General features: G+C 37.6%; 5 protein-coding genes across 13 annotated transcripts; 3 read left to right on the top strand and 2 right to left on the bottom strand.

Moving 5' to 3' along the window:
* Window positions 1–1,056: 1,056 nt before the first annotated feature.
* On the top strand, window positions 1,057–8,062 carry LOC105283745 (tyrosine-protein phosphatase corkscrew). Of its 2 annotated transcripts, none has more exons than XM_011346771.3 (11): window positions 1,057–1,247; window positions 1,865–1,987; window positions 2,108–2,302; window positions 2,414–2,576; window positions 3,129–3,241; window positions 3,395–3,755; window positions 3,989–4,165; window positions 4,245–4,421; window positions 4,623–4,839; window positions 5,291–5,442; window positions 5,517–8,062. In XM_011346771.3, the coding sequence occupies exons 1-11, from the start codon at window positions 1,234–1,236 to the stop codon at window positions 5,664–5,666; spliced, it is 1,842 nt and encodes a 613-aa protein (XP_011345073.1). In that variant the 5' UTR covers window positions 1,057–1,233; the 3' UTR covers window positions 5,667–8,062. The 2 variants fall into 2 exon arrangements, with proteins under 2 accessions (XP_011345073.1, XP_011345067.1); XM_011346765.2 differs by lacking the exon at window positions 1,057–1,247 and adding an exon at window positions 1,287–1,573.
* Window positions 8,063–10,092: 2,030 nt separating this feature from the next.
* On the top strand, window positions 10,093–11,766 carry LOC105283738 (protein LZIC). Its single transcript, XM_011346756.3, has 4 exons — window positions 10,093–10,253; window positions 10,349–10,658; window positions 10,787–10,922; window positions 11,000–11,766. The coding sequence occupies exons 2-4, from the start codon at window positions 10,558–10,560 to the stop codon at window positions 11,342–11,344; spliced, it is 582 nt and encodes a 193-aa protein (XP_011345058.1). The 5' UTR covers window positions 10,093–10,253; window positions 10,349–10,557; the 3' UTR covers window positions 11,345–11,766.
* Window positions 11,767–11,830: 64 nt separating this feature from the next.
* LOC105283713 (zinc finger MYND domain-containing protein 11) lies at window positions 11,831–18,725 on the bottom strand. Of its 8 annotated transcripts, XM_020033108.2 has the most exons (10): window positions 18,373–18,725; window positions 15,705–15,854; window positions 15,263–15,554; window positions 14,719–15,132; window positions 14,303–14,633; window positions 13,909–14,225; window positions 13,787–13,819; window positions 13,134–13,655; window positions 12,886–13,068; window positions 11,831–12,791 (listed from the first exon to the last, which is right to left on the bottom strand). In XM_020033108.2, exons 4-10 carry the CDS (start codon window positions 15,118–15,120, stop codon window positions 12,669–12,671), a joined length of 1,911 nt encoding a protein of 636 aa, XP_019888667.2. In that variant the 5' UTR covers window positions 15,121–15,132; window positions 15,263–15,554; window positions 15,705–15,854; window positions 18,373–18,725; the 3' UTR covers window positions 11,831–12,668. The 8 variants fall into 8 exon arrangements, 7 of the variants coding, with proteins under 7 accessions (XP_019888667.2, XP_019888665.2, XP_011345022.2 ...); XR_894725.3 differs by lacking the exons at window positions 15,263–15,554; window positions 15,705–15,854 and having other exon boundaries at window positions 11,831–12,376; window positions 12,493–12,791; window positions 18,391–18,725; XM_020033106.2 differs by lacking the exon at window positions 15,263–15,554.
* On the top strand, window positions 15,861–18,987 carry LOC105283706. The gene is made up of 2 exons (XM_011346691.2): window positions 15,861–16,861; window positions 16,940–18,987. The coding sequence occupies exons 1-2, from the start codon at window positions 15,866–15,868 to the stop codon at window positions 17,951–17,953; spliced, it is 2,010 nt and encodes a 669-aa protein (XP_011344993.1). The 5' UTR covers window positions 15,861–15,865; the 3' UTR covers window positions 17,954–18,987.
* On the bottom strand, window positions 18,874–21,109 carry LOC105283699 (pyridoxal phosphate phosphatase PHOSPHO2). The gene is made up of 3 exons (XM_011346683.3): window positions 20,770–21,109; window positions 20,452–20,682; window positions 18,874–20,393 (listed from the first exon to the last, which is right to left on the bottom strand). Exon 3 carries the CDS (start codon window positions 20,391–20,393, stop codon window positions 19,647–19,649), a length of 747 nt encoding a protein of 248 aa, XP_011344985.1. The 5' UTR covers window positions 20,452–20,682; window positions 20,770–21,109; the 3' UTR covers window positions 18,874–19,646.
* Between the last annotated feature and the right edge of the window lie 729 nt (window positions 21,110–21,838).

The raw sequence follows: 21,838 nt of genomic DNA on the forward strand, positions 1-21,838 counted from the left end.
TTCCGTAAGACGTAACGTAAGGATTCGACCAATCGCGTTGCTCGATTCGGCCGTCCGTAACCGAATCGAGCAACGCGATTGGTCGAATCCTTACGTTACGTCTTACGGAATTTTGTGTGTTTAGGCCTTAACAAGGTCGGTAGATGGAGGAACTGGCGAAGTAAGGTCCTCGCATGACCGCCATTTTCGGGACAGCGCGTATGTGTGTACGTATGTATGTACACGTAGTATCATGATATATACATGTGTTTGATGTGTATGTCAGTCAGCAGGCAAAGTCGACAACAAAGTGAACAGAGTGTTGTGAAACAAAAATGCTAGGTTGTTTTGCCAAAACCTGCATTTATGCGAAAATACTTTACCGTTCTTACTTATGTATCCCGCATAAAACGAGAATAACCTACATTTCGCCGCCATTTTCGGGTCAAATCGTGTGAAGTGGATGCGAGGACCTTACTTCGCTAGTTCCTCCATCTACCGACCTTGGGCCTTAACTTCTGCTTTCACGTTTTTGAGGGAATGCTTGGTCTATTTCATTGAACTATATCCTAACTGGAATGAGCACTGCTATTGTTCTCGGGTCACGTGACCCGTTTAGAAAGAGAGGGTGAAAGCAGGGTATAGCTGTCCTTTCCCAACCTGTAGCCGCCATTGCCGTTTAGACAAAGACGACACGAGAATGGGTATTACTGTCCTTCTTTCTCACTAAACGGCAATGGCGGCTTGGCGCTCATTCCAGTTAGGTTATAGTTCAATGGTCTATTTATATATGTCGTTGATAAAACCCATGTATTACGAATGCGGTAATATGTTTACAAGTTTGTTCTTTTTCGCTGCACTTCTGAACCAGTGCAAAAAGTTAGAGTGAAACAAATATACTTTCTTTCACTCTAACTTATTGGACTAGTTGAGAAACGCAGCGAAGAGGAACAAATTTGAGGATGCATGATAAGTTCAACCCAGTTCAGCCTCTAAACTCGCATTGCTCTATGGCACTTCGTCCATCACCAACAGACGGCTACTTTTTTGTTTTCGCGCAAGCTGGATATGTCAAAGACGGGGAGAACGACGGCGACGGTGGTAGCATCGTCTTCGATTTGACGTCTGTTCTCAGGCTCGATCGTAACGTGTTGCGCGATCAAGCGCGAGACGGATCGTGCGCGCTTCGAGCCTACGTTATGAATCATTAATAGCGAGCCGGTGGATCGTAAAAGCTGCTGGAATAATTGCGATATGGCATCTCGCAGGTGAGGCGTGTTTCGTCACGTCTCTCGAGCGGGGGACGCGTAACGTAGTGTTTACAATATCGTGAGATAACTGTTGCGATTTGCATTTCTATCCTCTTGCTTCTCTCCAATAACATTCCTGGCTCAGTCTATTCTATGGCTCGAATAAATATTGTGCGTTTAAGTGCAATCGGACATTCAATTAGGCGCACGATATTAATAACTCGTCAATTATTCCGATAAGTCTCGAGTACGCTTTGTCGCACTGAATCGTTTTGGATGTCAATTGTCCCTTCGTCGCACGTTGAAATTGTTAATCGCAAGAACAAAGAGCGTTGCCTGTACTTGTGAGTAATCGAGCGCGCTCGCTCAAAAATAGATTGTCATCGTTAACCGTACAGGGCGCGGCATTTATGCGCTTATTACCATTTTTGGTATGATATTGCTGCTCCTCGCTCTCGTTTCCAACTATTTTGCAATCGACACGTGGTGTTTGAACACTTCAGTGTTTTTCTAAATTGTTCTTTATGTGTGATCATTCTGCCAAGTCTCGGGAAGATGATATTCGTAAATAATAGTACTATCAATTACAAACCTGCTCATATGTTATTCAAGTGACATTAATGCTTTAATTACAGATGGTTCCATCCCAATATTACGGGTTTAGAAGCAGAGCGTCTGTTAATGGAACGAGGACATGACAGCTCATTCCTAGCACGTCCTAGTTCTTCAAATCCTGGTGACTTTACGTTATCTGTCAGGTAAATGCCATAGATTTATGTCCACATGGTACAGAGAGAGAAAGAGAGATATTGTTACACAAGTTAATACTAAGTCATGTAAATGTATCGACACGTAACAGTGACTACTTTCATCTTCAGACGGAATGGCGAGGTGACTCATATTAAAATACAAAATACAGGAGACTTCTATGATCTTTATGGTGGTGAAAAATTTGCCACGCTCTCAGAGTTGGTCCAATTTTATATGGAAAACGGTGGACAATTGCGCGAGAAGAACGGCGAGATTATTGAGCTGAAGTATCCCCTTAATTGTGCCGATCCTACAACCGAAAGGTACATGCCAGATTTTAGTGTAAACGAGCTAGTGTTTTTGTGTAATATCTGTTATTGTACTCTATTTGTTAATATTGTATTTAGCATGGTAATGGTAAAATATTATTAAAGGTGGTTCCATGGTCACTTGTCAGCGAAAGAAGCGGAACGGTTGATGCTAGAACGTGGAATAAATGGATCCTTTTTAGTGCGAGAGTCCCAAAGTAAACCTGGCGATTTTGTGCTGTCTGTACGCACTGACGACCGCATCACACATGTTATGATACGATGTCAGGTTGGTAATATTTTATATGTGACATTTGTGAGCAAACACGTACGAAAAGAAATGCCTGTTTGAAAAACAAATGTTTGATATCAAAATATTTTGTTTATGATAGAGGCATTATTAATATTAATTTAATATTAATGATAATAATATTTAATTGATATTATTATTAATATTATTATTCATGTAAATTGATTTGACAAATTAACAATCAAACTTTTTGACTGACCTAATATATAAAAGCATTTTTATATAGTGTAATAATATTAAATGTGCAAAATAATTTGATGCTTTTTTGAAGAAATTAAGCTTTTATTATAAAAAAATAATAAACATTAATCTTTGAAATATTCGCCATTATTTTCTACTATTCCATCTATCAGGTAGCTGACGAATCATCTCTCAAAAAAACAGTAAATAAAGGCTCAATTTCTTCAAAGAAAAAAAGCACCGAATTAATTTGCACACTTATGTAAGATACACGCGTCGGCGCGCGCGTGCGCGCGCGCGTGTGTACATTGTGATGTAAAGCAAATATATGAATTATTTATCCCATTGCAGGATAACAAATATGATGTAGGTGGCGGTCACAAGTTTGACAGTCTGAGTGTTCTGATCGATCATTATAAGAAAAATCCAATGGTGGAAACAAGCGGAAGCGTTGTTCGACTTCGGTAAAGACCTTGTGCATCATAAGTTGCATTAGTTTGTCTATTTTAAGCTTATGTTCTAAGATTCGCGTTGGAAAATATATTTTATATTATTTTGCATGTTTTTGTACACGTGCAAAGCACAATGTCCATACAAGTGTCATGAATCATTTGCAGACAACCGTTCAACGCTACGCGCATTAACGCTAGTGGCATTGAAAGTAGAGTCAGACAGCTACAGAAAACGGTGAAATTAAAAGAAAATGGCTGTTCCAATGGTTGTTGGAACGGCGCTACTGGAAATAATGAGAGCGGGGTAGGTCGTGGCAAGGGAAAAGCTGGCTTTTGGGAGGAATTCGAATCGTTACAGCAGTTGGAATGCCGGCATTTGTTTTCAAGAAAGGAAGGTCTGCGTCCGGAAAATCGTGCAAAAAATCGTTATAAAAATATTTTACCGTTTGATCACACGAGGGTACGATTAAAGGATGTAGATCCCAATGTTCCTGGAACCGATTATATCAACGCTAACTACATAAAGGTAATACTTTTATAACTTTCTATTATAATGTTTCTAAAATTTATATTAGAATTAAATCAAGTACTTTTAAAAATTATTTTTTCTTAAGATATTCAGTAACAATAACAAAGAGTTTAGTATTTTATAATGCATTTTTTCTAATTTTTTTACAATGACAATACGGTACTAATTTTATTTTATTAAAAATGTATCTTATAAATGTATTGTTTACTTGAAATAATATTGTTCCGCAGAACGAAGAAGGTAATGGGACAAGCGGTGGTAGCAGTAGCGATGCCGGATCACTTGGCAAGTATTACGTAGCTACCCAGGGTTGTCTTCCAAATACCGTACAAGATTTTTGGCACATGGTCTATCAGGAAAACACACGGGTGATCGTCATGACCACGAAAGAGATAGAAAGGGGGAAAGTACGTGAATTCTACAAATAGGTATACAAACTATCGTTTGCAGGTAAACTAAGCCGAGCGGGTTTGCTTTCTTCTTTAGAATAAGTGTGCGCGTTATTGGCCGGAAGAAGGCGAAACCGCCGAATATGGTAACGAGTGGAAAGTGCGCGCTGTAACGCGGACTTCGACCGCTGATTATACACTACGAGAGTTTCTCCTGCAAGGAACCAAACCAAACTTTTCCGAATCCAGAAGGATTTACCATTATCACTTTCAAGTAACGTATCTGAGTAAATAAACATAAAAACTATTGTACAATGCTGCACGAATTTTTCTTTTAAGCAAACAATATTTTATCTTTTATTTTTTGTTTATCTATTTTGCCGAAATAATTTGATTATTATTATCATATTGATGGTCTACAAAACAATTTCCTTCTGATCATTATGCAATTAGCGATATATTATGCATTTAATAGGCATGGCCTGATCATGGTGTTCCGGCGGATCCTGGATGTGTATTGAATTTTTTGCATGACGTAAATGCCAGGCAAGAATCGATTGCTGCATCTTTGGCCTCGAATAACCAAACTACACTGTCTATAGGACCGATTCTTGTTCACTGTAGTGCCGGAATTGGTAGGACTGGCACATTCATTGTTATCGACATGATTTTAGATCAAATTAAACGTCACGGTAAGCAATTGATATATAATAAAAGTTAGAACGATCATTGTTATAACTTATTAGAAAATTAGTTTAAATTAATGTGGCTGACAGTAATTTAAAAAATAGAATTAATTTATTTCTATAGATTAATCTACTACTTTCACATACTATGATATACAAGTAATATTTAAAAAATCTAGTTTAAAAAAATTAAATCTCATTTTTTATCTTTAAATCAAATTTCAGTAGTGTTGATCTTTATGATTGATGACTTTAGCACGTTTATCCGAAATCACATTACAATTTTTCACTAATCAAAATTGAATAAAAGGTTTTTGTTATCAGAAACATATCCTTTCGAAATCTTATTAAAAACGCAAAAGCGTTTTTAATACCTCGCTATCGACGAAATACAAGTACATTGATTAAATGGATCACCTTGTGCAATGCTAAATATCGCTTGATTATTTTTGTTTAGGACTGGACTGTGAAATTGATATTCAACGCACAATACAGCGAGTGCGCTCGCAAAGATCAGGTATGGTCCAGACGGAAGCACAATACAAATTCGTTTATCTTGCTGTTTTGCATCACATTGGAACTGTGTCTCAGCGGATGCAAGCAGAACAGGTAACTCATCGGCTAGATAGTAATCTGTAGTATACAATCTGTGGATTTAATTATTCATGTCTGATTTCTTTCAGAAATCGCTTCAGTTGGGTAGAGAATACACTAATATTTGTTACAAAAGCGAGACGAATGCTTCTACCACGAATGAGACCTCCACTCCTCCATGTACACCGACGACTGTTTCGACATTGTCCTCACCCACTTACAGTTTGAGATCAAAGTAACTTTCATTAGACACAAATCAATTCTTCATATATTCGGGAAAGCAAACAAGAGGCTTCGTTACCCTTCCTTTCTTTCTGTTTTCTCTCTATTTTTGTTATTATATGTAATATTGCGAAATACGATATAATGCGACGTATTCTGTTTACAGATTTACGTATTTATTTCTTCAGCAATATTCGGAGTCATTCTTTTTAAATATAACGTTTATCATGTATACTTATAATGCATACTTATTTGTTAAGGGGATCGGTAGAGTCGTCTGTTTTTTACCATAAACCTTATTCCAACTACAATTATTTTTGACTACATAGAACAACAAATCCTTTTCCACAATTACAATACATACAGAAATGCGTTGTAATTGACTGAACTTTATGCTAAAAATGGAAACAAATTTCGAAAATTACAGTTTTGTTACCGACTTATGGCTCGCCTCGTATGATAATATGCTTATAATATATAAGGTGCGCAGTTTGTAGGTACAAAATGAGAACCAATTGCAAAGAAGACAGAAGGAAAGAATATAAGGAAGCTTTTAAAAGAGACTTCAGAAGTGTAGTAAAAAAGATAGGTTGGAATAAAAATTTTGAGAACATGTGTATCTCTAAAATCGTGATCAAGAGTAAAACAGAGCACAAGATTAGGTTCGTGATATAGTGCAAAAGGATTTTTCATTTTGCGCAACCAATGAAAAGATCTATTAAAAAACTCATTTATTCCGTCGCTAATACAGACGACTCCAGGATCCTCTTAAAAAAAGGTTGTACACGCGCGCGCATATACAGACATGTAGACGTGCACATATACAAAAGCAGGGAAAAGCGGGAAGGGGGGAGGAACAAGGGAAAGGAATTGAAGAATAAATACCATCTTGAAGATTTTTGAAACTACGAGAATAGGAAGAATAAATTTATCTAGCAGAAATCATATGTTGCAAAAGCGTTTGCCGCGTTTGGTAATATTTCCTTTTTAAGTAAAGTTGTTTCGGAGGTCTAAAGGACGGTATTCATAGTCCATTCTTATAATGAGATAGTCTTAAGTATACCTTTTAGATAATATAGCTATCAGATTAGCTAACAAATACCTTACTCATATTTAGGACAATTAATATAGAAACAGGTCATGAATACTGTCTGAAGATTTTTTTTTTAATAGATTGTTATATTTTTATTTTCTATAATAATGGTTACTAAAAGTACAATTTATGATATAAAATTGTTACAAGATTATTGACACTCAATAATGATAAAATATCTTATTTCAACAATTAGATGTGAAACTGAAGAAATTGATATTCACAGATGTTTGAAATAATTTCTTGATATCAATGCAAAACTGTAAAAGTTTCTAATTGTTTTCTAATTGTTGATTCAGTCGCATTTCGTATAACATCGGAATTTGATGCAGCAATAATTATCTGTTATTATTTTCTTATTTTCAGTCGTAATCGATATCCTTTTGTATATAAGATGTCTTTCAATTTATCTATAGGAAACAGTCCAAAAATATCAGGTCCGATAAACAAGACAGAGAGCTGATCACAATATTCCGCGTTCAATTTAATGATTTGAGAATCTATTGCATCTTATTATTATTAGTAATCTGTTATAATCCATGAGCGATCAATGAATAATATGCCGAGAATCTATCGTGTTGGCATTACTTATCGTGTATTTAAGGAGAAGCTGGAGTCGTCTGTATTACTCCAAATTTGTGAACACTAATTTTTTTATTGATTGCATAGAATGAAAAATCCTTTTAACGATTCCCTTCCATGATTAAAGTATAGGCAGTAATGAATACGGGGCTAATGGAGTTTATGTGAAAAAAATGAGAAAAAGTTTTAAAATTACAGTTTTCTTCTCGACTTATTGTCTGACCACAACAATTTTACATTTCGTACGTACAAAATAGGGTGGTTCCCAACTCGGAACAGAATGAAGGAACATGAGGATGCTTTTAGAAGTGAATTTAGAAGCGTAGTAAAAAAGATTAGTGTTTATAAAACTTTTGTGAATGTGAAATCGTGACCAAGAATGAAACAAAGCACGAGATTAGGTCTTTGATATCGTGCAAAAGGATTTTTCATTCTGAGCAACCAATAAAAAGATTTATTAAAAAAGTTATTTACTCCGTCGGTAATACAGACGCGTCCAACTTGCCCTTAAAGATTTAACGTTTCTTATAGAAATATAATGTACATATTGCTATTGAAATTTTTTACGATAAAATAAGAAAAATTTTATTAGTCTAATAATTCCACATTATACATATATTCATCGATTGCCTCCGCTGTTGGATACTTGCTGCAGATAATGTGCACTTTTAATAGCTAGCAAAAATACATATTATGTAAATTAACATTACCCTGATCAGTAAATATTGCTTTATACGATGCTTGCTTTCGTGCATTTTATATTAAACATATTTTCCTTCTACTCTCACAGTTTCAAGTTCGAGACAGTAATAGCTGTTGGTATTGTGATGGTTTATGTATATGTAGGTGCATGCATGTGTCATATTAAATCTATTGGACACTGTGATGATATGAACGTCGCATATTTGAAAGAATAAATTAATTTTAAACATTTGAAAACGTACTTTAAAGCAGAAAATATGGTAATAAATGCTATAATGGATAATAAGCAGAGACCGGATCACGGTGCCGTTTTCCCCACTCCAAGCGCGTGCTAGCGGCCGAGCGCCGCAAGAAGCAATACCGTCACTGCGCCAGTTTAACAAAGGGAGCATCGTTATGTAGAATGCAAAAATATCTATATACTAAACATATCTATATAATAAATATATACATATACCTACATATATATAAACAATATATACAATATATAAAAATTATTATATAAATATATATGTTTATATATTTAAAATATTATATAGGTATCTAAAATAAATTATTTTTCATATCTGAAACAATGAGTAACAAAGTAATGAGATAAATTGTTAATAACTAAAAGCTCTTGACGACCAGACTGGCAGTTTATTTAAAAAGTAAGAACACAACGTTTCGATCAAAGTTTCTGATCCATATCAAGTGTTTAACGCAAAAGAGTATTTCAACTAAATCTCATTCTAAAACATAATTTTTATTTTTATTTTGTAACAAATTTGTGACTTTATTATGTTTTAGAATGAGCTTTAGTTGAAATACTCTTTTGCGTTAAACACTTGATATGGATCAGAAACTTTGATCGCAACGTTGTGTTCTTACTTTTTAAATAAACTGCCAGTCTGGTCGTCAAGAGCTTTTAGTTATTAACAATTTATCTCATTACTTTGTTACTCATTGTTTCAGATATGAAAAATAATTTATTTTAGATACCTATATAATATTTTAAATATATAAACATATATATTTATATAATAATTTTTATATATTGTATATATTGTTTATATATATGTAGGTATATGTATATATTTATTATATAGATATTTTTGTATTCTACGCGACGATGCCCCCTTTGTTAGACTGGCGCAGTGACGGTATTGCTTCTCACGGCGCTCGGCCGCTAGCACGCGCTTGGAGTGGGGAAAACGGCACCGTGATCCGGTCTCTGATAATAAGTTTTATACAAATTTAGCGTATAATTGCACATGCGATAAACTCACCAACATTTTCAATTTTTTTAGCCTAATAAATTAAAGTTTTGTAAAAAGTTCTGCGTGCGTGTGCGTGTGCATAGAAATCGGGCCTGCTTTTGACCTATTGATGCATGCTTGAGAACTTGCATACAACACTTGCACGCGAGAGAACAAGAGAAATAGAGGAAAAAGGGAGCGGGAGAAGGAAAAAAAAGTTGTAAATCAATGTATAAAGCATCTTGAAGGTGCTATCGACACATTAGTGATTTTATAAGAAGATAAGTAAACATTTTGTATATCACTTTTTATACAAGGAAACGTTTCTGAGAAAAACAGCTTTGAATATTTGTCAGATAAGTGTGCATTTAACTATATGTTTCGTGGATTCGATAGATTTTGATATGCATTAACTTTATATGCGTTTGTACTAATAAACATTATTAGCATATCAAAAGAATTAGAAGATGCACAATATAATACACAATACAATAAAGATGTAAATATTTATTTTTAAAGAATCTGGTTTTATTGATGTAAAAGTTGTTATCTAAAATATTGTTTATTTTTCCGTATATGCAAATGTAATCTTTGCGTTATTTGTACGAAACTATATAGTGTACTTTTAAAATTTTAAAGACTAAACTCATTTTTTTTAATAATATAATTTTAATATTATCATGATATACAGGGTGTCCCAGACCTACCGTATAATCCGTTAATTAAATTAATAAAAAATATTTCCAAATATATATGTTATATTTTCTTTTCTTGTCAATTTTTTTCTTTATCGACATTTCATGTCCGTCGATAATACAGACGACGCGAAGGAGTTCACTAGCCACTCCAGCGTCCAGCTTCCCCTTATTATGCTTACATCCCTGATGATTCCACGATTCAACAGGAGGTTGAGTGCAGTTGAATGTATTTTTATTTTCATGAAATACAACCTAATAAATAATTTGGTCAATTAGAAGAACTTTTTATTCGTGAGTAATCCTATTCAGCAAATTAGATACATTTTTATTTAAAAATTAAACGACAATTTAACGGCGAAGTAACTAACTAAAGTTTTTATTTTCAGTGGGACTTTACGATGAGTTTTAAATAGTTTTGGAAAAAACTGGAAGAAAATAAAAGCGTTGACACTTGACATTACTCTTAGTATCAAAGATACCGAAAGAGAAGATCGGCGTTTCCGGCATAACCTATACATCTATTTCTTCCTCAATTATATAAATTTCCTTATTTTTTTCTGTTTTGTCGTACGTTTTCACGTTTCGTTACTTGAAAATGAGTTCTCATGGGAAAGCAGAAACTGATAGACTGAGGAAAAACCTGGAGGAACAGTTAGATCGACTCGTGCAGCAACTTGAAGATCTAGAGGAATGCAGGTTTTTAATACTTCATCTTTTTTTGTAATTAAATTTGTTTTTATTCTTTGTTTTGTAATTAAATTATTCTTTAAATTACATTATATTAATTATTGTGTTAATATGTTCCTTGTTTTGTTTTAACACAGGGTTACCCTCGATGAGACGGATTACCAGGAATGCAAGGGAGATACAATGGAACAGCTACGTGAATTCAACGACAGTCTGCAAAGAATGATATCTGGGAATATGACTTTGGTCGATGAACTTGGAGCAATGCAGTTGGTAAATAATGTCTTTAGACGTTTAAACACATTGCAGCCTGATGTACCTCTGTTCACGCGATCATAAATTCTCGATAGGCGACTCAGGCAGCTATCAGTACAGCCTTCCAAACGCCAGCTGTGATAAGGATGTTTGGTAAGCGCGAGCCTGCTGGACTCAGAGAACGTCTCTTGCAAATCGAGCGTGACGAAAAACTGGGAAAACTAAATAAAGAAGCCACAGATCGCCAACGTGGAGAAGTACTGAGCGCTCTGAGACAGCTTGGAGAGAAGTTGGAACCGTCTGAACTACAGTTGCTGGAGCGATTATCCTTGAATAGCATAGATACCAGCAGGTACGTGCAAATTACCGAAACAACGGAAAAAGGTAAAATGGCTCTCGATGTAGTTGGCAAGGAAGTCCGAGCTACGCAAGATATTTGAATTGCATCAAAAGTAACGTGACTGTGGTGCCGTAATATAATCCTTACTATAAATAAGGCTGTTATTTTTAACCTAATATACGTTTTGTGAGGTTTATTGAATATCATGATAATTATTATTTGACGAAATAAAATATCAGTCAGAAATTTTGTCAAATATAAATAATATAAAAATATAATTGTGAGCACACAGTGTTAGAATATTTATACAATTTTGAGAAAAATATTAATTATTGTTTGTTTAAGTTATTTTCTGTGACGAACGATATATAATGTACAGATTCTAAATATAAGTCTACATACTGAGCATGATTTTGTAGTACATCTAGTGTTAACGTACACAAATGCGTTCTGTATATTGTTTACAAAATTGTTTTGTTATGATACAAATATATTGTTTCTATGACTTTCGCTCTACGAAAAGTATTATTATTTGATGTGAGGAGGGTTAAAATAATAATTACAGAGAGATGGTGTGTCAAGATAATTTTCATCAATAACTTATAATCAATAATCCGGTAACAATGTACATTTGTTCATACTGAGACACATACACATAGTTGCCATTAAAGTTCATTACTCATGTTACATTAAGAATCAAAAATTTGTCATATCCAATAAAGTAACAAGTTTAAAAGATTAACAAAAAAAGTTATAATTATTATTATGAGTTATTCCGTGTATATAAACTGATTAATGTGAAATTTGCCAAATATCAAGAGACATATAAAATTATTATTATTTAAAAACTAGCGTGTTATGTCGCCCGATACAAGTAAGAACAGTCTTTGCCAAAAACTTTATTTGTGTATACACATAACAGTTCTTCCACTATAGGAAGGTTTATAAAGGCATATATTGAATTGGTGTCAAGAATATATATATATATATATAAAATGTCAAAGTGCTTTAATACATGTATATATACAGTCTACCCCCAGATGCACTGTGCTTTTACTTGCATATAATATGCCTTTAATCAGCCTGACATCAGACAAATTTAACCGACTCTTTATTACTTACCCCCTTGCACCTGAAATTTATTTCGTAAAATTCTCTAGAATATCGATGAAGCAAATGACGAAATTAATATTTTATTTTAAGCAATAGTAATAGACGAAATAATAGTGATACGCTTCTCAGCTTTACCTCTAGAACGACTGCGATAGTTCTAGGACACTCTGTATATATGCATTCACATATATGTATCGTATATATTATATACACACGTACACGTGTGTATACGAGAACAAGTTTTATCTTCTTTTGCTTGGACTCTTCTTCCTTGAGGCTAATTATTGTACTCGTCACACTCGTCGCGTGAATTAACGCTTACGCCTGCACACTCTTTTATGTTCACGCTGCCAATGAACCTGTTGGCAATCTGTGCTACAGTACGCGGTATTCCAGCAACAATGATATATCGCTTCAGCCTCGCAATTGTAACACTGCAACGAGTAACACACACACACACACACACACACACGTTTAATAGAATCGATAAATCGCAAAAGGTTCGCAAGAAGGACGAAACAAAATTACCCATTGCTTCTTTTTGATGTCAGACACGATCTGTTGATGTCTGTCGGTCAATTGTCGCAACTCTTTGGCATGTTCCGCCTGCAGTCTTTCCAGTTCCCTGCACTTTTCCAGCTCCAACTCACGGCGTAATTTTTCCAGCGCCGTCGTTGTTGGTTGCTCCGAAGTTCTGCGTTCTCTTTTGATCTGCAAATTTACATTTACGGTTGAGAACCAGTTGAACGATGCCAGGAATCTGATAGAGAATTTACCTTGGCGGGGAGTCCGTCGGTTTGTATCTGTTCGGTTTGCACGAGGACGCACTTCGACCTCGGTTCTTGACAACTGGACGTGACCATGTCCTCCTGCGAACCTTCCTTCTTTAAACCCAGCGGACACGTGCTCGTTATTTCGCGAGCGGGCTCGTCCTCCGCTACGGGTAAATGCGGCACCTGCCTCTCCTCATTCTCCTCATTCTCCGCATTCTCCGCATTCTCGGTTTTCGAAACCGAGTGCTCTTTATTATCCGGCTCGTCGTTTGTCATCTGCGTTTCACTATTGCTGTCCGAACTTAGACGCTCGACCCTCACTCTCAAATCTTTGATCAGCTGATTTGGCAAATTCGAACCTTGCGACGTGCTCTTTGAGCTCGACGACTCCAACTTCCGTATTTTCGCAGGCAGGGGACCATCCGCAGTGTTGGAATCCTCCTTAATCTTGCTCAGCTTTTGCAGCAAATGTTGATGATGCTTCAACTCTTCAAAGGCCCGGTTCCAAGCCGTTGATTTCTTTATCTATGAGAGATGAAACTTTTTAGGCAATTATATAGACAAAATAAGTATTCTTTTTTTGTAGAAAGTCCAAGACTCCAAGCGTCGTGAAAAGAAATTAGTTGCACACTTTCGATCATTTGACGTATGCGTACCTTCATTTCTTTCCACTTTCCTTTCTCCGAAGGCTATACAAAAATTCGTAAGTGCAGTGAACGAAGATGTGTCATTGAGGATCGCAGAAAATAAACTAAACAGTGCTGGCACTTGCACTTACCTGCAAACTTTGTAACGTGGCAGAGATCGGCCGTATAAAGACTTTCTCGATGTTGGCTCTCATATGATGACCACCGAAGAAACGTACGTCATATACGTTGCCGTTGACCTGCATAACTTTCGCGGGCCAATATGGATATCCCTTTTGCTTTGCATAAACCAACTGATGAGGAGGATTGCACGGTATGCAGAACCACATTTTCTCGGATTTCTCGTTCGATATACGATAACAATCCGCGCAACGGCGAATCTCTTGGAGGTCGTAACAACAGTCTTGATACATTGTGTGGCCCATTTCTCCTATTACGCTGTGATCTACTTAGAGAAAAAAAGATTTATTTAAAAAGTTATTTACTCCGTCGGTAATACAGACGGCTCCAGCTTAAACTACCTACCTCCGTGATACACTATGATATTATGTAGAATGTTGTGCGCGTCGGCTTCGAACTCGGCGAGATTCTTATACTCATTGTTGCTGGTCTTCGTGTCCATTATTGCCAGATCCATGTGGTGTTTTACGAGAACACCCGGCCGCCACGCGTCTTCGCCCTCGCTCACCCAAGTAGGACCGGAATAGCCATTGGCTGGTGTGACGATTGGGGCATTGTTGAAGACAATGGTACGATTCGTAATCTCCGGTGGTAATTTCGCTTTCAGGTGGCCGCACGTGAAACGGAGAATGTGATTGAGGTCGACCTTGTCGGGATATGTGTCGCTGTTTATCTTCTGCAATCATTATCCGTCATAAATCTTCGATTACGCATACGGTGGAATATACAAATCGCGCAATGGTACACGAAGAAGCACTTGCCTCGCAAAAGTTGCAGATCTTTAATTTAACGTGGCTGGGCACGTGACACTCCGAGTGGTAAACCCGGTGACACTGTTCGCAGCATTCGACCGCACCTGCTCGCTGACATTTGCAGCAGTACCAATCGTGATTGTCGTGATTCTCCGACACGTCCACCGGTGGCAATCTGTAGCTCTCCTGCTCGACGCCGTTTTTCGTGGGTACTTTTTTCAGCAGGACGAGGCCGTCCTCGACCGCCTTGTTGAGTTCTTCTTGAGCCTGTTGCTCCGTGAAGCCGTAGACACGTGCCAGGTGCCGTACCATACGTTCGTTACTGGGTAAGCTTCTCTGATGCACCGCGACTTTGATCGTGTCCCACACTCGCTGAGTCATAAACGGTTCACTCTTCCGACGTACAGACATGTCGGCAACAATCTACGACAGAAATATACATTTTGTATAAATTTTATTTTGCTGTATTAACTACATATATTAGTAACTTTATTATAATTTTATTAATATTAGTAATTATTGTATTAACAATTAATACAACATAAATAGATACCTAATGTGAATTTTATTAACCGGTTTTTTTGTCGCGCGCAATATCATTACATTTATATTTATCAATATTTAGCATTTATTGGCTAAATATTGAACATGAAAAATTCATGATGGACGTTCCAACAGCATTGGGAATATCGGACCATCGACTTGATAAATATTCTGCACCCTCATGTTGTGAGCCAGTACAGTTAAATCTAACTGCACGCGATGGATACGCGTGCAACTGGGTACCCACATGCAGCACCGATATGCTTATAATAATTACTTTTATTCAGTCGGTTTCTATCGACCTTAAAGTACGAAAGAGCTTGAGTAATAATAAGAATAGTTGTTGTTAAGCGATTCAGCGGATAAAACGAATAAATATTCTTAATCTAGAGGAGGTACTGGAGCACGTCGCGGTATGCATCCTGCGGTGCTGGGTGCAACGGGCTACGTACTGTTGCTGTCTAGTTTCGTTACGCTCTTGATTTTGTTATGGCTAAGATGCAAACGCCAGAAGAAGAAATCACCGTTCTACGTCCTATCGATATCCGATGCTCTCAGCGCTGCGTTAACGGGCATCATATTGCTGGTGAATCACATTGAAACTGGAATAAAAATGAATTACAACTGGCAGACAACTGGCGTCGGCGATCGCACGGCCAACCGCACGTGGACGCTTGAGAGTCAGAGCCAACACCAACTTCCACCGTTACAAATTGACGACCCACGTGAGGCGGTGGTCGACAACACCGATCTTGACGTGAGTTTAACGTGCGACATGAAGGATGTACTTATGCAATATGGAATGCTGCTTGCTGCACTGGCGAATGCGTTTGTGTCCCTGTTGACTCTTGTTGTACAATGCAATCTTAGTGCGGCGTGCGTGAAGCAAAGATATGCCAGCATAATAGAATCTTTGACGGACGATACGCGACTTGACTCAAAAGTCACTCGGATTACGTGTCGAGAGAGAGGAACGACGACAGATGAACAAGAATCAGAGTCTCGACAGCAAAGTAACATTGACACGACAGAAAGAAGCAACGGTGTTCAGGGATTCGTGCAGAGAATGGTGGAAATCTCAAAATTTCAAGTGTTGAAGGGAGACAATGAGAGACCAGTCGGCTATCTCGTTACGGCTCACTGGCTTGTCCCCTTTCTCGTTGTAGGAATTTTATATTTCGCCGAATACGACGATATGAACGCCGCTCGACATACGGAGGCTATTGAGTGCATATTCGAGAGCAATTTTCCTATGAACGACTTCTGCGTATTTTTAGATGCTGAAAATAGCTCGAAGACGGCCAACTCCATTGCACATGTAACACTGGGGAACAATTATCCTCTTGATGAGGAATTATTGAATCAGTCTAAACCCAGCAACGTAGAAATAAATCAGATAGTCTCGAAAGTGCAGGATATTGTCAGAACCGTGTTAAATTACACACGCGACTCTGCAGTAAACGTAGAAAATATAAATTTTCGCGACAACTCTTCCGAGTCGCGAAACATCACGAAATACGTTGTCAATGATGCAGTCATTTATAGAGAAAATGATACAAGTATTGATGCTGTAATTCAGACACTGTACGGTACATTGATGGACCACGATGTAAGTATCTACAACACGAATAATAATAATAAATGTTTTAATCAGAATCTAATATCGTTGTTTCATGATTTGCCAAAGGCTGCAGCGAAGGAAAAAAATCCAACTGGGAACCTGGGCAACGTACCACAAATATCAACCGAAAGCAAGCACGACAGCTATCAAGGAACTACCGATACTCCCATTGTGCGAAATGCGACGCTCGCTTCCAACAATGAAATATACAACGACATAATAAAACGCATTCAAGCTGCTAGCGCGCACAGCAGTGCAGCGCAAAATCATTATGATTCACGCGACAATGGGAAACAGCCGGAACGAAATGGTTTGAGAAAGCCACATTCGATCAGACATTTATCTCCCAGCGAAACTGATCGTTTCAATCAGTACATCAACTCGGTGACGAGACGCGATTCAGAGGTAAATCTGCAGCGTGCGATCAACAAGTGTCTCCTCTCGATGAAATTCTTGAAGCTACATCTGCTTGCACTATCCTTCACGATATACTTTCTACCGATTCTGCTCTCCTGTATCCTGCAAGTGCGTGGAAGGCACGTGTGCAAGAGTGCACTCGCGATGCTAAAGGCGAACGTTGACCTCGCATCTACCCTGCTTCGCAGCAATTCGAACGAGGAAAAGATTAGCAAGTCTTTCTTAAAATTTTGGCTTTCCGTGAACGACAAAAAGGCTCGTCGTCGGAGCTCGGTAGAGGAATCTGACGCGCCAAGACAAGAACCGGGTTTCACGCAGAGCTGCAGCAATGGAGCGGACGTAGAGGCGATGAGCGAGTGTCATGAGACTCACACGAGGACGCAAAGTCAAAATACACTCGAGATAGATAGCATGGTAAGGATACTCGACACTGTCAAGCTATCGCTGATCCTCTGCGTTCTTCTGTGGACGCCAATATTCCTGGAGACTCTACTGAGAGCATTCTCGTGCACTCAGGCACCTCGATGGTGGAACAGCGTGACATTTTCTAGCGCAGTCTCATTCGGTATCGTAAGAAATGCTCTCAACATAAGTATAATGAGAATTCAAGAAGTATGTGATAACGCTGGTGCAAAAGAAAACAAAGTACATCCAATTAAATGAAATATACTTAACAGTTGCGACCAATAATATATCTGAACGTTGATAGCATCAATCATGATCATAATAATAATAATAATTGGCTCGAGGATCATGTATTGTACGAGCATTGCTCTCGATACTGACAATAAATTTTATTTATCATCTATAAAATACATACACCTATATATATACAAAGTATTAAATCAATTTCGCGCGATTCGACTTTAAACGCTCTGGTCATTCTTCGGAACAAGGATATCCCTCGTGTCGGTAAAACAACGGGTTACCACATTTTTCTAACATTTAGCGGTAAAAAAATTTAGCGACAATGACACAGGTACGTCGTTTATTGCGGTAAATGATTTAGCACGATCGTCGGAGCGTACGTGAAACGAATTAATATGTATATGAAACGAATTCGTACGTAAACGTTCGCTCACCACGCGTTTATCACTCACTTATCGCGAATAAAATTCCGATCGCTATGCAGACAGCTGTGTGGACACGGTTGTTGGCAGACTCTCCGATCTCGGAGACCGCTGCGAGCGTTGATTTAGTTTTTCGTGGCTGCAAACGTCTCGCACACGTTGGTCACGCGAGCGAATTTTCCAATTGTTATCGCCGAACGTGATAGCGAGCAGTAACAAGTAATGGAAAAAACAATTAACGCTAGAGACGCGAACAACACTGTGCGCGTATGTACGTCACGAGTCCGAGTTAACCTTAACAATCCTTCAGCTTAACAAATGCGCGCGCAACTCGCGATTATGTATCGACAAGTTGTATCGCACGATGGAAACGTCACACGTGCGAGCGATGCCATTTGAATGCGGCATACGCGTAATTTTCCACGAATATTCGTAGAATCTAACACTCGACATGAATTCTTCAGCGTCTGAAAGAAATTTCGAATTAAATTTGATGAATTTGTCCATTGTTTATCACAGACTTTTTATTTTGAAAAGAAATCAAAACTTAATTGTTTAATTGTAAGTAATTTCCCCGACAATTTCCAGCGATATTATATCTTAATTAAATAAAGCATGTAATATATAATTGATATTAGTATTATCATCATTATTATTATCACATTATCATTCATATATAATTATTATAAAAACAGAATAAAAAAACTCTGAGTTTATAATAGTTGTACATAATGCGTAAGCTTTTACACATTTAAACGGATATTATTATAATGCATTTCTTTTAGTCTTATCAATTATTTCTCTTGTCGCATATTACAGAATAAGCAGCGTTAGGAACTATGGAAAGAAAATCACATTTATTTACGAGAAGGCGTTTAAATTTTCTTGCGTATCGTTAAATACTTAATGTTACTCAGATGAATCAAGTACAACGATCGATTTGTTATTCAATGACGACACTTACGGAATAAAGAGTAAAATTAACAAAAAAAATAACAATACAAATGCAAAGTGAATATCAATGTGAACCATGGGCGCGGGGCAAGGAGGGGCAATTGCCCTGTTATGTTGAGCAAAAAAATGAAAAGGAAAGAAAACAACAAACAAATAATACACATAAATTATATATCTGATATAATAAGTTTCAAAGTGAAAATTTTCCTTGTCTTTTACTTGAGTTTCCCATCTTTAGAGAGACCTTAAGGGTTTGTCCCCCCTTGAATTTTTTCTGCGGGCGCCCATGATGAACACTTTCGAGCTTGATTTCAGGCAATCATCGTACGAGTCTAACACGCTCCGTACAGGACGTCGGACCCCACGACTCGCTCGAGACTGCATCGCAGGTCTCTGCCGTTCTCCCACGGCACAACTTGCGCCTTCATTTTCCTGTCAGGTGGCAGCTTGTCCAGTATATCGATGAGCGCATAATCCTGCCTCGGACAGGCGAGATCGTCCCGCGAGAGCCGTAGGATCGGACAGAGATCGTTCCTTCCGTCACCGACGTAGATGATCCTGTCGAAGTTCACGCCCTGATCGCGCCTCTCCTTCACGTAGTCCGTCAAAACTTGCCCCTTGCAGAGGTTGACGGCGCTCAGCTGGCAGCTGCGTTGCGTGTGGTACATGCTGACCCTCAGCATGCCGTTACCGTCGTACCAAGCTGGATTCGTGAATACGCGCGATACCACGCGCTCGAGCTTCTTGCTCTTCAGCCAGCAGTCTATGAACAAGCTGTTGGAATCGCTGATGATGACGACGTCGTGGTTGCTAGCGCGCAGGGAAGTGAGCACCGTCGCGATACCGGCGACCGCTGGTATGTTGGCGACGGCGTTCTCAATCTGCTGCGCGTCGACGTTGTTCTCGTGCAGGAGCTCGAATATCCTGCCCATGTAAGCGATCCAGCCGCTGGACTTGTACAGGCTCTTCACGTCCTCGGGTATCTTCTCTTCCGACAGTAACTTCCGCACGACGACATCGGTGTTGTCGTCACAGATGGTGTGATCGAAATCAAATGCCGCCAATATAGTGTGACGCATCTATGAATGACAATTATACTATATTATTATTATACTATTATTATTATAAAATACTCACAGTTTTTATTATACGCGGTACTGCAGAGCAAATCAATTTCTGATTCTCCAAGAGTGTTTCTGGTCTTCTACGATGTTCAATGTATACCCAAATAATTAATTTGCCGTATATCGTCTAATATTTTCCATTTTATTAAAAAAAGTTATTTACTCCGTCGGTAATACAGGCGACTCCAGCTTCCCCTTAAGTTTTCTAGGTTAAGCGATACATCGGACGCTTAAATGCACATACCTGAAAATCAATGACGTTCGAGTTCAAAATCAGTTTCAAGTTTCACTTTAAATGCATATTGAAAATTGATTCATTCGTTTTACATACGTGTTTATTCATCATGTGCTACTGACAAAAATATACGACGAGCAACGTTAAGAGAATTTCTATTGGCTTCCTCTTTCCGTTTTTCTGTCATTCCTCCTCATGCTAGTTGTAATTTCCTGCTGTCATTGTTTTAATTGATTTCAATATTTCACTTTTCAAAGGTTTTCAAAACTATTGATGGAACTCCTTCACATGTGTGACGAGGCGCCGTTATTGAACGAAGTTAGCCACAAAAGAGTGTACGACAATTTCGAAGCGTGCTTTTACAAAACAATGCCCGGGATAAGGTGGCCAATAAGATTGTTATTGTAATCCCAAAATAAATCTTTAAGATTGTCTTATAACATGTTTCTTGGCCAACCGTCAACGTCAACTTGTTGTTGTAGTTGCATTTTGCTCCTTCACAGCGTTTCTTATATACAGGGTGTAATTTAATTCGCGTCCACTATTTACATTTTACACAGTGATGTTTCTCGTGAAGAAAAGAAGTGAGTCGAAAAGTCCTGAATGATTTTTTTCTATAATGTTTAATAATAAAGTAGTAATTATTAAGTAAAGGACTTTTCGACTTAGTTTTTCATGAGAAACATCACTGCGTAAATAGTGGGCGCGAATTAAATTACATCCTGTATATTATATAGATGTCTACGGTCCCTCCTCACCCCTCCGCAGTTTTTCGCACATTTCCCCTTTATTTCACTATTAGTTGTGTAAATTAATTCGATGCTTTTTTTTAAAGAAATTGAGTCTTTATTTACTTTCTTTTTTCGAGAGATTTGTTAATTGCTCGATAGATGGAGAAAAATATTGGAAAATAATGGCAAATGTTTCGAAAATTGAAATATTTATTTATTTTTTGTTATAAAGGCTTAATTTCTTCAAAAGAAGCACTGAATTAATTTTCGCAATTAATATGTTAAATTGAATTATTGTGCGAAAGTTGGGATATCCAAAACGAGATACCAAATATTTTTCAAATACAGCTAGTTTCGCGAGAATCAAGAAATCTTGACCATTCCTATTGCAATGATAAGAATCATTGTACGCTTAATGTTTATCTGTAATGTTA

The sequence above is a fragment of the Ooceraea biroi genome, chromosome 9, assembly GCF_003672135.1.
Source record: "Ooceraea biroi isolate clonal line C1 chromosome 9, Obir_v5.4, whole genome shotgun sequence".
In the NCBI taxonomy this organism is placed as follows: Eukaryota; Metazoa; Arthropoda; class Insecta; order Hymenoptera; family Formicidae; genus Ooceraea; species Ooceraea biroi.

Bases quoted from the DNA above. Each gene is read 5' to 3' on its own strand.
- LOC105283745 (XM_011346765.2), top strand. From the start codon at position 1,506: ATGTCAATTGTCCCTTCGTCGCACGTTGAAATTGTTAATCGCAAGAAC. The intron at 2,577-3,128 runs GTTGGTAATATT...ATCCCATTGCAG, and splicing joins ATGTTATGATACGATGTCAG to GATAACAAATATGATGTAGG. The intron at 4,840-5,290 runs GTAAGCAATTGA...ATTTTTGTTTAG, and splicing joins AGATCAAATTAAACGTCACG to GACTGGACTGTGAAATTGAT.
- LOC105283738 (XM_011346756.3), top strand. From the start codon at position 10,558: ATGAGTTCTCATGGGAAAGCAGAAACTGATAGACTGAGGAAAAACCTG. The intron at 10,659-10,786 runs GTTTTTAATACT...GTTTTAACACAG, and splicing joins GAAGATCTAGAGGAATGCAG to GGTTACCCTCGATGAGACGG. The intron at 10,923-10,999 runs GTAAATAATGTC...AATTCTCGATAG, and splicing joins AACTTGGAGCAATGCAGTTG to GCGACTCAGGCAGCTATCAG.
- LOC105283713 (XM_011346703.3), bottom strand. From the start codon at position 15,120: ATGTCTGTACGTCGGAAGAGTGAACCGTTTATGACTCAGCGAGTGTGG. The intron at 14,634-14,718 runs GCAAGTGCTTCT...TAATGATTGCAG, and splicing joins AGATCTGCAACTTTTGCGAG to AAGATAAACAGCGACACATA. The intron at 13,656-13,786 runs GTACGCATACGT...CATCTCTCATAG, and splicing joins GAAAGTGGAAAGAAATGAAG to ATAAAGAAATCAACGGCTTG.
- LOC105283706 (XM_011346691.2), top strand. From the start codon at position 15,866: ATGAATTACAACTGGCAGACAACTGGCGTCGGCGATCGCACGGCCAAC. The intron at 16,862-16,939 runs GTAAGTATCTAC...GATTTGCCAAAG, and splicing joins GTACATTGATGGACCACGAT to GCTGCAGCGAAGGAAAAAAA.
- LOC105283699 (XM_011346683.3), bottom strand. From the start codon at position 20,393: ATGCGTCACACTATATTGGCGGCATTTGATTTCGATCACACCATCTGT.